Source organism: Melanotaenia boesemani, chromosome 10 (assembly GCF_017639745.1).
Source record: "Melanotaenia boesemani isolate fMelBoe1 chromosome 10, fMelBoe1.pri, whole genome shotgun sequence".
Taxonomy (NCBI): domain Eukaryota; kingdom Metazoa; phylum Chordata; class Actinopteri; order Atheriniformes; family Melanotaeniidae; genus Melanotaenia; species Melanotaenia boesemani.
In genome coordinates, this window is record NC_055691.1 from 12,228,457 (window position 1) to 12,241,760 (window position 13,304).

General features: G+C 46.0%; 1 protein-coding gene across 4 annotated transcripts in view; it reads right to left on the bottom strand.

Moving 5' to 3' along the window:
- The window catches only part of cbfb (core-binding factor subunit beta), a 45,690-nt gene extending 41,887 nt beyond the window's left edge, over window positions 1-3,803 (bottom strand). The window contains exons 1-2 of one of the 4 annotated variants that reach the window (XM_041996125.1): window positions 3,264-3,803; window positions 2,793-2,879 (exon numbers count right to left, since the gene is read on the bottom strand). In XM_041996125.1, coding sequence (XP_041852059.1) covers window positions 2,793-2,879; window positions 3,264-3,755 — 579 coding nt within the window. In that variant the 5' untranslated portion in view covers window positions 3,756-3,803. The remainder of the gene's footprint in view (window positions 1-2,792; window positions 2,880-3,263) is intronic. The other 3 variants (XM_041996124.1, XM_041996127.1, XM_041996126.1) reach the window with 3 other exon arrangements.
- Window positions 3,804-13,304: the final 9,501 nt, after the last annotated feature.

Consider the following 13,304-nt stretch of genomic DNA (forward strand, 5'->3'; position numbering starts at 1 on the left):
AGTGATGATTACAATGATGATGCTGATGACGATGATGATGGCAATGATGACAACAATGCTGATGATGACGACGATGATGATAATGAAAATGATGAAGCTGATGATGATGATGATAACGATGATGCTGATGGTGATGATGCTTGTGATGACTAAGATGATGATGGTAATGATGATGACGACGATAATGATGATGATGCTGATAATAGTGATAATGATGATGCTGATGCTAATCATAATGATACTGATGATGATAATGATGATGATGATGGTGGTGATGGTGATGCTGATGACAATGATGATGATGCTGATAGTGATGATGATGATGCTGATGATGGTAAGGCTGATGGTGTTGCTAATGATGATGATGATGATGATGACGATGAAAATGACGCTGAAGCTGATCATAATGACACTGATAATGATGATGGTGATGCTGATGACCATGACGATGATGATGACAACGATGCTGATGATGGTAAGGCTGATGGTGTTGCTGATGATGATGATGATTATGATGGTGATGATGATGGTGATTCTTCCAACAACTGAACCAGGAACCTGCTCTCAAGAAACCGAGAGTTTCCCCAACCATTATATTAGAAGGGCGCCCCAACACCCAACATCAACCTCTGCCACCCCTAGAATATCAAATTTATTTTTTCTATAATTACTCAATTAATATTTTCTATATTTTTCATATAAACTATTTTATGTTCAAATATTTTCGTTGGGTTTTTTCTATTTTCCATCAGATCAAGGCAGTAGTAATCCAGGATTCCCTTCCTCTTGACCTCGTTATATTCTGTCCTTTACTATAAAACCAAGCAGCCTAGAATAAGATAAATAAAACCTTATTCATCTTATTGTCATGTTTACGTGTAATTACATTACGTTGTATCTCTCCAGGAGCAGGAGGAGGAGACGCAGGAGGAGGAGAAGCAGGAGAAGGAGAAGCAGAAGGAGGAGAAGCAAGGGGAAAGAAGCAGCTGGGGAAGAAGCAGGAGGAGTTTCCTGCTCCGGTGTTCTAAGGAATCAGGAACATCTGAACGTCTCCTCATCATCGTCATCATTTCTGAGGCGAATTACTGATAAAATGGACGTCTCGCATTCAGCTTCGTTCTCTTAACACTCATTAACACTAGCTAGCTAGCTAGCTACCACCTACCTGTAAATGTGAGCCTTTACAGATAAGCAGTTTATTAATGAAGAGCATTAATCCGAAGTGTAGGTCGGATTAATGCGACCTGGCCGTTCAGACTGAGGTCGCGTGGAAAAAGATCAGATACATATCAGATTTTAGGACTACATTTCCAAGTGGCCTGGGTTGCATTTGAAAAAAAATTGGATCTGTGTTGTTATGAAAAGATCGGATACAGGTCGCATAGGGGCAAAAAGATCAAATTTGGGTCACTTCAGCCTGCAGTGTGAACCTGGCCTTTGTTATGATCTTCTAAAGTGATCTGGATCAACAGTTCTCCATCCTTCTGAAGGACCTCTGAGGTCCTTCAGGATAAAAGGTTCCTAACTCGCGGGAGGAACCAGACTTGTATCGACATAACATATGTTGGTTTAAACTGGATCTTCAGGCTCTTTGTCACAAAGACGCATCATTTGTTCCCATTTCTTTAGTTTCATCTGTAAAACAAGCAAAGACCAGACAGTCTGACACAGTTCTCCTCAGAACTGCTCCTGGAAAGTCATTCAAGGAGACTGGAGAACTATTCCTGGAAAGTCCTTCAAGGACCCTGTAGAACTATTCCTTGAAGGTCTTTCATGGGACACCACTAAGGGAAACTAAACCCTGGTTTCAGTCTGAAGGGTCTAAGAGGGTTCAGACTGGGATGAAGAACAAAGCTGCTCAGACCTTTAAACTCCTGAGAACTAGACCCACTCTGGATTTATTTTTATTCATTCATTCATTCTCTGAACCGCTTAGTCCATTATGGGTCACGGGTAAGCTGGAGCCTATCCCAGGCTTAACAGGTGAGAGGCAGGGCACACCCTGGACAGTTCACCACTCCATCGCAGGACACGGGGAGAATATACAAACTCCACGGCCCTCACGGTTCAAACCTACCCCCAGCCGAGACTCGGCCCAGCGACCTTCTTGCTGTGAGGCTGCGGTGCTAACCACCACACCACAGTGCAGCCCTTATTTATTTTTATCTCACATATATTATCTTTATATTTATGTTTGAACATATTTTAGTAAGTCACTGCCATTATTTCCAGTTCATAATGAGAGAAATGATCCTGGATCAGGACTTTTCCATCACCTCCATCCAATCAACTAAACAAACAAGACCTTCACATTTATGAAGAATAATTTTAGAAATCATGACTTCACTGCACATCTCCACCTGACAGGCGGGTTTGTCCTTGCAGTGACCAATTCTAGGCCCTGAATTATGGCCCCTAAGGACCCGACATGACCCTGAAGCTCATGTATGGTTACGTGTTGACGGCGGGCCTCTGAGAGCAGGATGGGTGCAGCTGCAGCACACCGAGACAGAAGGAAGAAGCGAAGTCTGGTGGGTTTGCATAACACATCTACTTCCTGATACACACACACGCGCGCAGTGTATGGATGGGAATCCCATTAATGGCCTCATAATTTCTGATTCAAACTCACAACTTAAAGCTTCATCTGGTAAAAGGAAGATGGATGACCTTATCCCCGCGAGCACGCGCACACCGCCTTCCTCTCGCTTTTTGTCATATAATCCTCACTTATTAACGCCACATATTAACGCCTCCTCTTCCTCTGCATGATGAAGAGCGTGTGTACTCACCACCTCGGACCGTCCGTCCCTGCAGGCGTTCTGGAAGCGGGCCTGTCTCTCCTCGTGCGGTCGGTCCCTGAAGCCGGTGTATTTAATCTGCGCAGAAAAAAACGGTTAATGGGAATTCTGGGTTTGATTTGGCGCACAAATCAGCTGAGAGTGACGCTGGTGTTTGTCAGCGCGTCGAGAAATCTGATTTAACCTTTATTTGTTTTTACTAAAAAAAAAAAGAATAATAATAATAAAAACGTAAACTTTATTTAAACTGGAGTAAAATCAGGAAAAGTAAAAGAAAAACTAAAAGTTTAAAAATGAAGATAAGAAATAAAAATCCGTTTTAAAAGTGAAATTAACTGAATCTTCTCGGTTTTCCTTGAAGTCCTGGAGATGGGGTGAAGTTCTGGTCTCGGTTCCGTCGGCCGGCGCGCGCCTCTCTTCCAACCAGCCTTCAGTCTTTATTTCCGCCGCGTGCACACTCACCTCACATTCTCTGCTCAACTTGCGGAAAAACTCCTCGTTCTCGAACTTGCTCCTCTGGTCCGGGACCACCCGCGGCATCTTCACCGGCACCGTGCGGCAGCTCGAGCCTCTTCTTTGGATTCCGCGGAGTGAAAAAGTTGAAAACAGAGCGCGCGCAGCCGTCCGTCCTTCACTCGGCTCCTCTTCCGTGTCTCTGTGGGTTGATTTTTTTTTTTTTTTTTTTCCTCTCTCTCTTTCTCTCTCTTCTGCTTCTCCGTGAGGAGCTCCTCGCTGTTGGCCTCCCGGACTGATGATCCTCCTCCTCTGATGGTTGCGGCTCCTGCGCGCTCTGGGTCTCCTCGGCTCCAAATGGCTCGCGTGACGTGACCTGCTGCGGCAGATAAAGCTCATTGGGACCGTGCCCCCCCTCCCCGTCCTCCTTCCGCGCCTGATCTGAGCGCTCTCAGGTCTACCTGCAACTTTCAGGACCTCCTCCTCAGCCCTGCCGCACATTACTCCTGTTTCAAATGGCGCAAATTTATCCCCTTTGGTGGATTTACTTCAGCCTGTTGTTTCGTGGTGTTTTGTGCTTATTTAGTCAGAAATATTTTCTAGAATCCATCTCAGTCTGATCATTAACCAAAAATTAGGCGGACACATAAAAACTGCTGCGTCTTTAAACCGTGTTTTGTTTGAATAGGTTTAAAACAAAGTAGAAGCCATAAAAACTAATAACTTTTAGGATTTTTTTTTCCTTCTCGTGTTTCTTGCAGATAAACCCTCACACCTCCTATCTCTGTTTTTCTTGGCGACGCTTTGCAAGCACAAAATTCCGACGGTTTGGAAAGCACCTGAAGGCGTCGGCAGTCTACTTCCTGGCTCCGTCAAGTCTCTCCCGTGACTGTATACCCAAAATACCGCCCTCACCCCACCCAAGCACCCCCACCCCCGCCCCATTCACAATAATAATAATAATAATACTACACACTACTCAGGGCTGCTACCGCGCATGCGCCCCGTACGGACCGCATCGACTTTATAAGAACCTTATGTGAGAAGTGAAAGAGAGGGAGGCGGGGAAAACCGGCCTATTTTTTTCAAAGATAAATATTAAAATAATCCTAACATGCTTCAGTAAATAAACAAACAAGGTTGCGTTGCCATAGAAACGGCTGCAGGCTAATATTTCTACTCCTGATGATCAACTTTTTTGCAGCAGTGGAAAACTATGAAAAATAAATAAAGTTGGTAAACTCGGTGCTGTTGCACTGGATCTTTTTATTACTGTAAAATAGCACATGCAGAGATGAATCCAACACATTTTTGATTTGGGGGGGTAGCAGGGCCCCAAATCAGGAAATGGTTGGCTGGTTGGCACATGTAAATTAGATCATTATTATTTTTTTTCTTCTTCTTCTTTTTATCTTTCTTTAAAAAAAGAAGAAAGAAAAAAATAAAGTGGAGATGAGAATTTAAGAAAAAAATATTGTTAAACTAAATTTGCAATCTTAAAAATGTTAACTTCATAAAATGCAGTCAACCACACACACATACATACATACAGGCTATATACATTGGTTGCAATCCATGAAGTATGTGTGTGTTTGTATGTATATATATATATATATATATATATATATATACATACATTGTCCAGCAGGTAGATGCAAAAGTGGGTCAGAGAGACGTCGGGATCAACCCTGGGTTGGGTACATTTATATAGGCTAGCGGCTGCTATGCTACTACGTGAGCTAAACACTGCACCCACAGAAATTTTCAGCAATAGCGAAACCATTTATTACGTCATCTTTCCACCTGGTCCTTTTCCTCCTGAAGCAACATTTATGAGGGTTTGGAAACCAAGCTGATCTGGTCTGTTGCCTCCACTATCGGTGAAAAGTCCAACAGAAACAGTTGCTAAACTTTCCACCTCAACACCAACATGGGAAGGCGGAGTAGAGGTGATTACTCCTGGTTGAAGCAACAGCTAGCTTCAGAATTAGCTCCCTTCACTTTACCCAGACGCTACCTGCAGCTAGCTTCAGGTAGAAAAATAATCAAAAACAAAGTTTCTCATTGTCCTTTGGAAGCAGTTTCCTGTCCATCACAATTATATATGTATATATATATATATATATATATATATATATATAGTTACATCACCATGTGATGAGACCAGTTTAATTGTGATGCTTGAAGTAAAGAAAATGTTTCACTGCTGAGAAGTAAAATGTGGAAGTTTCCGACATGTAGAAAAGTTGTGGAAACCTGTCAGAATGACAGCTGAGACGATGATGGCAGCACGATGATGAAAAGTCTGATTATGTAACAAGCATGCAGATAAAAACAAGCTCATAAATCTCACACACATTTTAATTAAATCATAACAAGAACCAGCAGGTTCAAACCGTGTGTGTGTGTGTGAGATTAAAGCCTCGTTAGATGACCCACTCCCCTTTAATCTCTGTAGCACTTTGATCCAAACACACCCGGAGAGCCTTGGGAACACCAAGAGAACACACACCGCATGTCAGAGCAGAGCAAGCAGTGCAGAAAAAACTTCTGATTCCTGACAATGTCTTTGAACTCAACACAGTTCCAGCAGAAATCTTACGGCCTACTCGTGTTCAGGAAGAGAGGCTCAGTGTTTTAATCGTGACTAACAAGGCCCTCTGGGGTGGCCCGGGGGCCTTGGGGGTCCGGCATCTGCTCAGAGTCCGGTTTATGGAAAGAAACGCTCCCTTTATGACACTGTGTCAAATGTCTCAGAAACCGTCCTCCACTGAAACAGAGCTGGCCTCTGTGTGTGTGTGTGTGTGTGCGTGCGTGCGTGCGTGTGTGTGTGTGTGTGTGTGTTTTGCAGGCCAATGAGTGCACGGGTGATTAACAGTACATGTCGTTAAAGGTTCATTAATTAATCAGGAAGTCTGTGGTTGCCATGGTGATTGGTTCTGACAGGCTGTCTGGTCTCGTCTTGACGCGCCACGATGGACACGAAGTTTCTCCCTAAAACTTTCATGTTTGGTTTCAGAGATGCTCCAATAATTACTGAGATATGAAAACCAACCAATCACATCAGAGTCCTCCATCATGAGCTGCACCGGGAGACTAGGAGACAAAAACCTCCACCAGGACCAGAACCAGAAAGGAAAACCTCCATCAAAACCAGAACCAGGAAGGAAAACTCAATCAGAACCAGAGCCAGGAAGGAAAACCTCCATCAGGTCCAGAACCGGGATGGAAAACCTCCATCAGAACCAGAACCAGGAAGAAAAACCTCTATCAGAACCAGAACCGGGAAGGGAAACCTCCAGCAGAACCAGAATTTGGAAGGGAAACCTCCATCAGAACCAGAACCGGGAAGGAAAACCTCTATCATGTCCAGAACCAAGAACAGGAAGGAGAAATTGTTTGGTTCAGTTTTGTGGGACCTGAACCGTACCCACCTGTACTGTGCCGGGACCTGAGACCTGAACCGTATCCACCTGTACTGTGCCGGGACCTGAGACCTGAACCGTATCCACCTGTACTGTGACGGGACGTAAACCGCACCTACCTGTACTGTGACGGGACCTGGGACCTGAACCGTACCCACCTGTACTGTGCCAGGACCTGAGACCTGAACCGTATCCACCTGTACTGTGACGGGACGTAAACCGTATCCACCTGTACTGTGAGACCTGAACTGTACCGGGATCTGAACCATAGTCATTAGAAATAAAGACAGGACGGTGAAGGCATCGTGCTGCTTCCCAGTTGATCTCATGTCCTAAAATAATTTAGCTGAAAGGTTTCATCTGAGCGCGCTCAGGATCATGTTTGGATTTTAGAGTCTGACATCTTTTCTGTGCTTCTAAATTTACTTCAGCTCCAGAATAAATGCTTCTTCAGTGATGTGCAGAGTCGGTTTCAGTCACATGAATAATGGATGAGTGTTGAATTAGGAAAACACAGAGCAGATCCTCATCTTCAAGAAGCTCAAACTTAATTTACATAGTCACGGTAATATGTTTATATTAATAACAAGAAATAATGGCAGTGATTTATTAAAATATGTTCAAACATAAATATAAAGATAATATGTGATATAAAAATAAATCCAGAGTGGGTCCAGTTCTCAGGAGTTTAAAGGTCTGAGCAGCTTTGTTCTTCATCCCCGTCTGAACCCTCTTAGAGGACCTGGAGGCTGTACAGACTGAAATCAGGGTTTAGTTTCCACTAGTGGTGTCCCATGAAGGACCTTCCAGAAATTGTTCTACAAGGTCCTTGAAAGACTTTCCAGGAATAGTTCTCCAGAAATCCAGCTTTATCCTTTCCTTTAGTTCTGCAGCAGGTCTCTCTGGATTACAGGTATGCTGCTTGTTGACTTCTTTCCTGTCATCTCATGGATGTTTTCTTCTCTGGTTCCGGTCCCGATGGAGATTTTCCTCTCTGGTTCTGTTCCTGATGGACGTTTTCTTCCCTAGATCTTTACAGTGAACAGAGGGAAAGTGGTCTGGTATCACCTCCTCGTTGTTATTCCAAGACATAAACCACCATCTGGGCTCAGTACTCTAGTTGAGGAGATACTGCTACTGAGGTAGAAGTGGCCTCATCAATATTTAAATAGTATCAATAAGAGGAAGACGGTGATGTTGCAGCTGACTCCAGACGACGCTGTGCGCCTCCTTCATGTGGTTGTAGCAGAATGAGGTGAACAGGAACAAAGGGACTTCTCATCCTTTATCCAGATGCAGTGTCTGCAAGTTTCTGCAACTAGAAAGAAAGCAAGAATGTAGAAGTGAAGCAGAAACAACATGTCTGGAGTCATTTTCAGTCTCCTGGTGGTGGAAAATAAAAACAGAATCACTGCTTTGGATTAAATGATTATCAGCGTCTGTAAAGAGAGCTGCACGTGGGCTCATTGTGGCCCAACTCTGCAGGTCTGCTTACATCAGCGCCGGAGAATCAGCCTCCTCCTCCAGCCAGACATCCCAGAACTGCTAACTGTTAACACACGGAGTACAGTGGAGGCGCCTGGAGGCGTGTGTGTGTGTGTTTATTCCTGGTCAGACGGCGGGATCCCGTGGCCGAGAGACTCATTTGGAATGACGCATGGTCCAGTATTTCAGAGTATCAGTTACAGTGTTATGGTCCGCCGGTCTGTCTGCTGTCTGTATGTTTGTCTGCCTGCTGAGGAGGTGGAGGGGGGGTCAGAAATAACCCCACACAGACATGGTGGCATGAGGATCTGATGAGAAGGATGAGGGGTCAGGTCTGCAGCAGTGCTGTGACTGGCTGATGTCTGACTCCTGTTTGCATGTTTACTATGTTTTTATGGAAGAAAAAAAACCTGAACCCACTCCCACTCATTCAGTATTTAGGCAAACAGGAAGGAAAAGTACCTTGCTTCTTCTTCTGGTCCTAGATTGGAAGGACCGACCTCAGACAGGCCTCCTCCTGGGTCTTTGAGCTCTTCTTAAAATTCACCTGTCCTCTGGCTTTTTCACTCTATGATTTTATATTTTAATCTGTTTTATTTATCAGGTTTTATTGTTTTTAATGCTTTGATTAAATTTCTCTACTGTTTCTATTCTTCTGTACAGCACTTTCTCCACTGTGGTTGTTTTAAAGTGCTTTATAAATAAAGTTAGATTTGACTGGATAATTAAATGTACGACAACATCCGAGTTTTTTTGTGCATTTTTCATTTGTCCTATGCTTGCTTGTATGGGGACGATAACAGTATAAAGGAATGTTGTTTTGGTAGAAGTTTCTGAGAAAGAAATGTCCTTGTGGACAATGTTAACAGATAAAAGCAGAAAGTCAGCACTGAGCAACAAAGTCTGAAGCTCCTGATTATTGCCTCAGAAAGTCTAACAGCAGGTGTGAAACGCATTCAAACAGGTTTATATTCCAGGTTCGGGAAAACATCATATTCCAGTCTGCATCCCAGACCTTCCTGCACAGCCCGTTAAGACAAACCGCATCAGACACAAGCTTCTGTGTTTGCATTTGTTTGTTTTTCTTCATCTGGATATTTAGATATTTGTTTCATTTTACAGTTATTGTTGGTTTTAGGGTTTGGCTTTCCACTCAGATTTCACAGTTTTTTTTTTCGTTTGTTTTTTTTGTTTTTTTACAGCCTCAGGAAGGTGTTTTGCAAACATTGAACACTGTGAGTTGAGGAACATTTTTTACTTGTTTTTATGGTTCATCTTCTTGAACTACATCATCACTGTTTCACCAGGATGAGCTTAGACGCCATCGTGCAGAATTAAGGGCGGTGCTTGGCAGTCCTGCTCGTTGAGCGTTGAACGCTGCTGTGGTGAAACTGTAAGCAGCTGTTTGGTGAGCAACATCCAGAAAAGCATGACAATATGAACAGTCCACCTCTTAGTTTGGATGTAAAAATTGCTGGTCCAGCAGAGCCTTGGTAGTCCAGCAGATCCTCGGTGGTCCAGCAGAACCTCAGTGGTCCAGCAGAGGCTCGGTGGTCCAGCAGAACCTCAGTGGTCCAGCAGAGGTTCGGTGGTCCAGCAGAACCTCGGTGGTCCAGTAGAGCTTTACTGAATGTACTAATATCCAGTGTTATGTAGAAACATGAAGTTAATGCTGATAACTTATAACAGTCTGTCTTCTACCCTGTCCGCTAGTCTGTCCTCCAGTATGTCCTGCAGCCTGTCCTACAATCTGTCTTGCAGTCTGTCCTCCAGTCTGTCCTTCAGTCTGTCTGTCCTCCAGCATGTCCTGCAGCGTGTCCACCAGTATTTTTGTCCTCCAGTCTGTCCTGCAGCCTGTCCTGCAATCTATCCTTGAGTCTGTCCTCCAGCATGTCCTGCAGCGTGTCCACCAGTATTTTTGTCCTCCAGTCTGTCCTGCAGCCTGTCCTGCAATCTATCCTCGAGTCTGTCCTCCAGCCTGTCCTGCAGCCTGTCCTACAGACTGTCCTTCAGTCTTTCTGTTCTCAAGCCTTTCCTGCAGTCTGTCCTCCAGCCTGTGCTCCAGTCTGTCCTTCAGTCTGTCCTACAGTATGTTCTCCAGCCTGTTTTAATATGTTCTCCAGTCTGTCCTCTAGTCAGAAGTAAGTTCTCTAGTCTGTCTTCCAATCTATCCTCCAGTCTGTTCTCCAGCCTGTCTTCTAGCCTGTTCTTCAGTCTGTCCTACAGCCTGTTCTTCAGTCTTTCTGTTCTCAAGCCTTTCCTGCAGTCTGTCCTCCAGCCTGTGCTCCAGTCTGTCCTTCAGTCTGTCCTACAGTATGTTCTCCAGCCTGTTTTTAACATGTTCTCCAATCTGTCCTCTAGTCAGAAGTAAGTTCTCTAGTCTGTCTTCCAATCTATCCTCCAGTCTGTTCTCCAGCCTGTCTTCTAGCCCGTTCTTCAGTCTGTCCTACAGTCTGTTCTTCAGTCTGCCCTTTCAGCCTGTGCTCCGGTCTATCCTCCAGCCTGTCCTACAGTATGTTCTCCAGCCTGTTTTCAACATGTTCTCCAGTCTGTCCTCTAGTCAGTAGTCAGTTCTCTAGTCTGTCCTCCAATCTATCCTCCAGTCTGTCCTTCAGTCGGTCCTGCAGCCTGTCCAGTAACCTTTCCTCCAGTCTGTTCTCCAGCCTGTCCTCTACCTGTCCTCCAGTATGTCCTTCAGTCTTTCTGTCCTCCACCCTGTCCTCCAGCCTGTCCTCCAGTCTTTCCTTCAGTCGGTCCTCCAGCCTGTCCACTAGTCTGTTCTCCAGTCTGTCCTTCAGTCAGCTCTCTAGTCTGTCCTCCAGCCTGTCCTCCAGTCTGTTCTCCAGCCTGTCCTCCAGCCTGTCCACTAGTCTGTTCTCCAGCCTGTCCTCCAGCCTGTCCTTCAGTCGGTCCTGCAGCCTGTCCAGTAACCTTTCCTCCAGTCTGTTCTCCAGCCTGTCCTCTACCTGTCCTCCAGTATGTCCTGAAGCCTGTCCTCAAATCTGTATTGCAGCCTGTCCTTCAGTCTGTCTGTCCTCCAGTCTGTCCTGCAGCATGTCCTGCTATCTGTCCCCCTGTCTTTTCTCCAGTCTGTTGTCTAGTCTGTTCTCCAGCCTGTCCACCAGTCTATCCTTCAGGCTTTCTGTCCTTCAGCATATCCTGCATCCTGTTCGCCAGTCTGTCCTTCTGTCTGTCCTCCAGTTGGTCCTTCAGTCTGTTGTCCAGCCTGTCCTCCAGCTCGTCCTCCAGTATGTTCTCTAGCCTGTCCTCCAGTCTGTCCACCTATTTGTTCTCAAGCCTGTCCTCCAGCCTGTCCTGCAGCTTGTTCTTCAGTCTGCCCGCCAGTCTGTTCTCTAGTATGTCCTCCAGTCTTTCCACCTGTCTGTCCTGCAGACTGTCCTTCAGTCTGTTCTCAAGCCTGTCTTCCAACCTGTCGTGTAGCCTGTCCTCCAGTCTGCCCTTCAGCCTGTCATGTAGCCTGTCACGTAGCCTGTCATCCAGTCTGTCCTCCAGCCTGTACTCCAGTCTGTCCACCTATTTGTTCTCCAGCCTGTCCTCTACCCTGTCCTGCAGCTTGTCCTCCTGTTTGTTCTCTAGCCTGTCCTCCAGTCTGTCCTCCAGCCTGTTCTCCAATCTTTCCACCTATTTGTTCTCCTGCCTGCCCTACAGCTAGTCCTCCACTCTGCCCTCCAGTCTGTTCTCTAGTATGTCCTCCAGTCTTTCCGCCTGTCTGTCCTGCAACCTGTCCTCCAGTCTGTTCTCAAGCCTATTCTCCAGTCTGTCCTCCAGCCTGTCCTCCAGTCTGTCCTGCAGCCTGTTCTCAAGCCTGTCCACCAGCCTGTTCTCCATTCTATCCTCCAGTCTGTTCTCTAGTCTGACCTCCAGTCTATTCTCAAGCCTGTCCTCTAGTCTGTCCTCCAGTCTGTCCTGCAGTCTATCCTCCAGGCTGTCCTGCAATCTATCCTTCAGTATGTCCTTCAGTCTGTCCTCCAAGGTTTCCACCTGCCTGTCCTTCAACCTGTACTGTTCTCAAGCCTTTCCTGTGGTCTGTCCTCCTGTCTGTGCTCCAGTCTGTCCTCCAGCATGTCCTCGAGTCTGTCCTTCAGTTTGTCCTCCAGCATGTCCTGCAGCGTGTCCTGCAATCTGTCCTCCAGTCTGTTGTCTATTCTGTCCTCCAGCCTGTCCTCCAGCCTATCCTGCATCCTGCCCTCCAGTCTTTCTGTCATCAAGCCTATCCTGCATCCTGTCCTCCAGTCTGTCCTCCAGCCTGTCCTGTAGCCTGTCCTCCATTCTGTCCTTCAGTCTTTCTGTCCTCCACCCTGTCCTCCAGCCTGTTCTCCAGTCTTTCCTACAGCCTGTCCTGCAGTCTGTCCTCCAGTCTGTCCTCGATCTTGTTCTTCAGTCTGTCCTCCAGCCTGTACTCCAGTCTGTCCACCTATTTGTTCTCCTGCCTGTCCTGAAGCTAGTCCTCCAGTCTGTTCTCTAGTATGTCCTCCAGTCTTTCCACCTGTCTGTCCTGCAGCCTGTTCTCAAGCCTGTCCACCAGCCTGTTCTCCATTCTATCCTCCAGTCTGTTCTCTAGTCTGACCTCCAGTCTATTCTCAAGCCTGTCCTCTAGTCTGTCCTCCAGTCTGTCCTGCAGTCTGTCCTCCAGGCTGTCCTGCAATCTATCCTTCAGTATGTCCTTCAGTCTGTCCTCCAAGGTTTCCACCTGCCTGTCCTTCAACCTGTACTGTTCTCAAGCCTTTCCTGTGGTCTGTCCTCCTGTCTGTGCTCCAGCCTATCCTGCATCCTGCCCTCCAGTCTTTCTGTCATCAAGCCTATCCTGCATCCTGTCCTCCAGTCTGTCCTCCAGCCTGTCCTGTAGCCTGTCCTCCAGTCTGTCCTCTAGTCTGTCCTCCAGTCTATCTTCAAGCCTTTTCTTCAGTCTGTCCTCCAGTCTGTTCTCCTGCCTGTCTTCTAGTCTGTTCTCCACTCTGTCCTCTAGTCAGTTCTCTAGTCTGTCCTCCAATCTGCCTTCCAGTCTGTTCTCCAGCCTGTCCTCCAGTCTGCCCTTCAGCCAGTTCTCTATTCTGTCCTCCAATCTGTCCTTTAGTCTGTTCTCCAACATATCCTCCAGTCTGTTCTTAAGTCAGTCCTA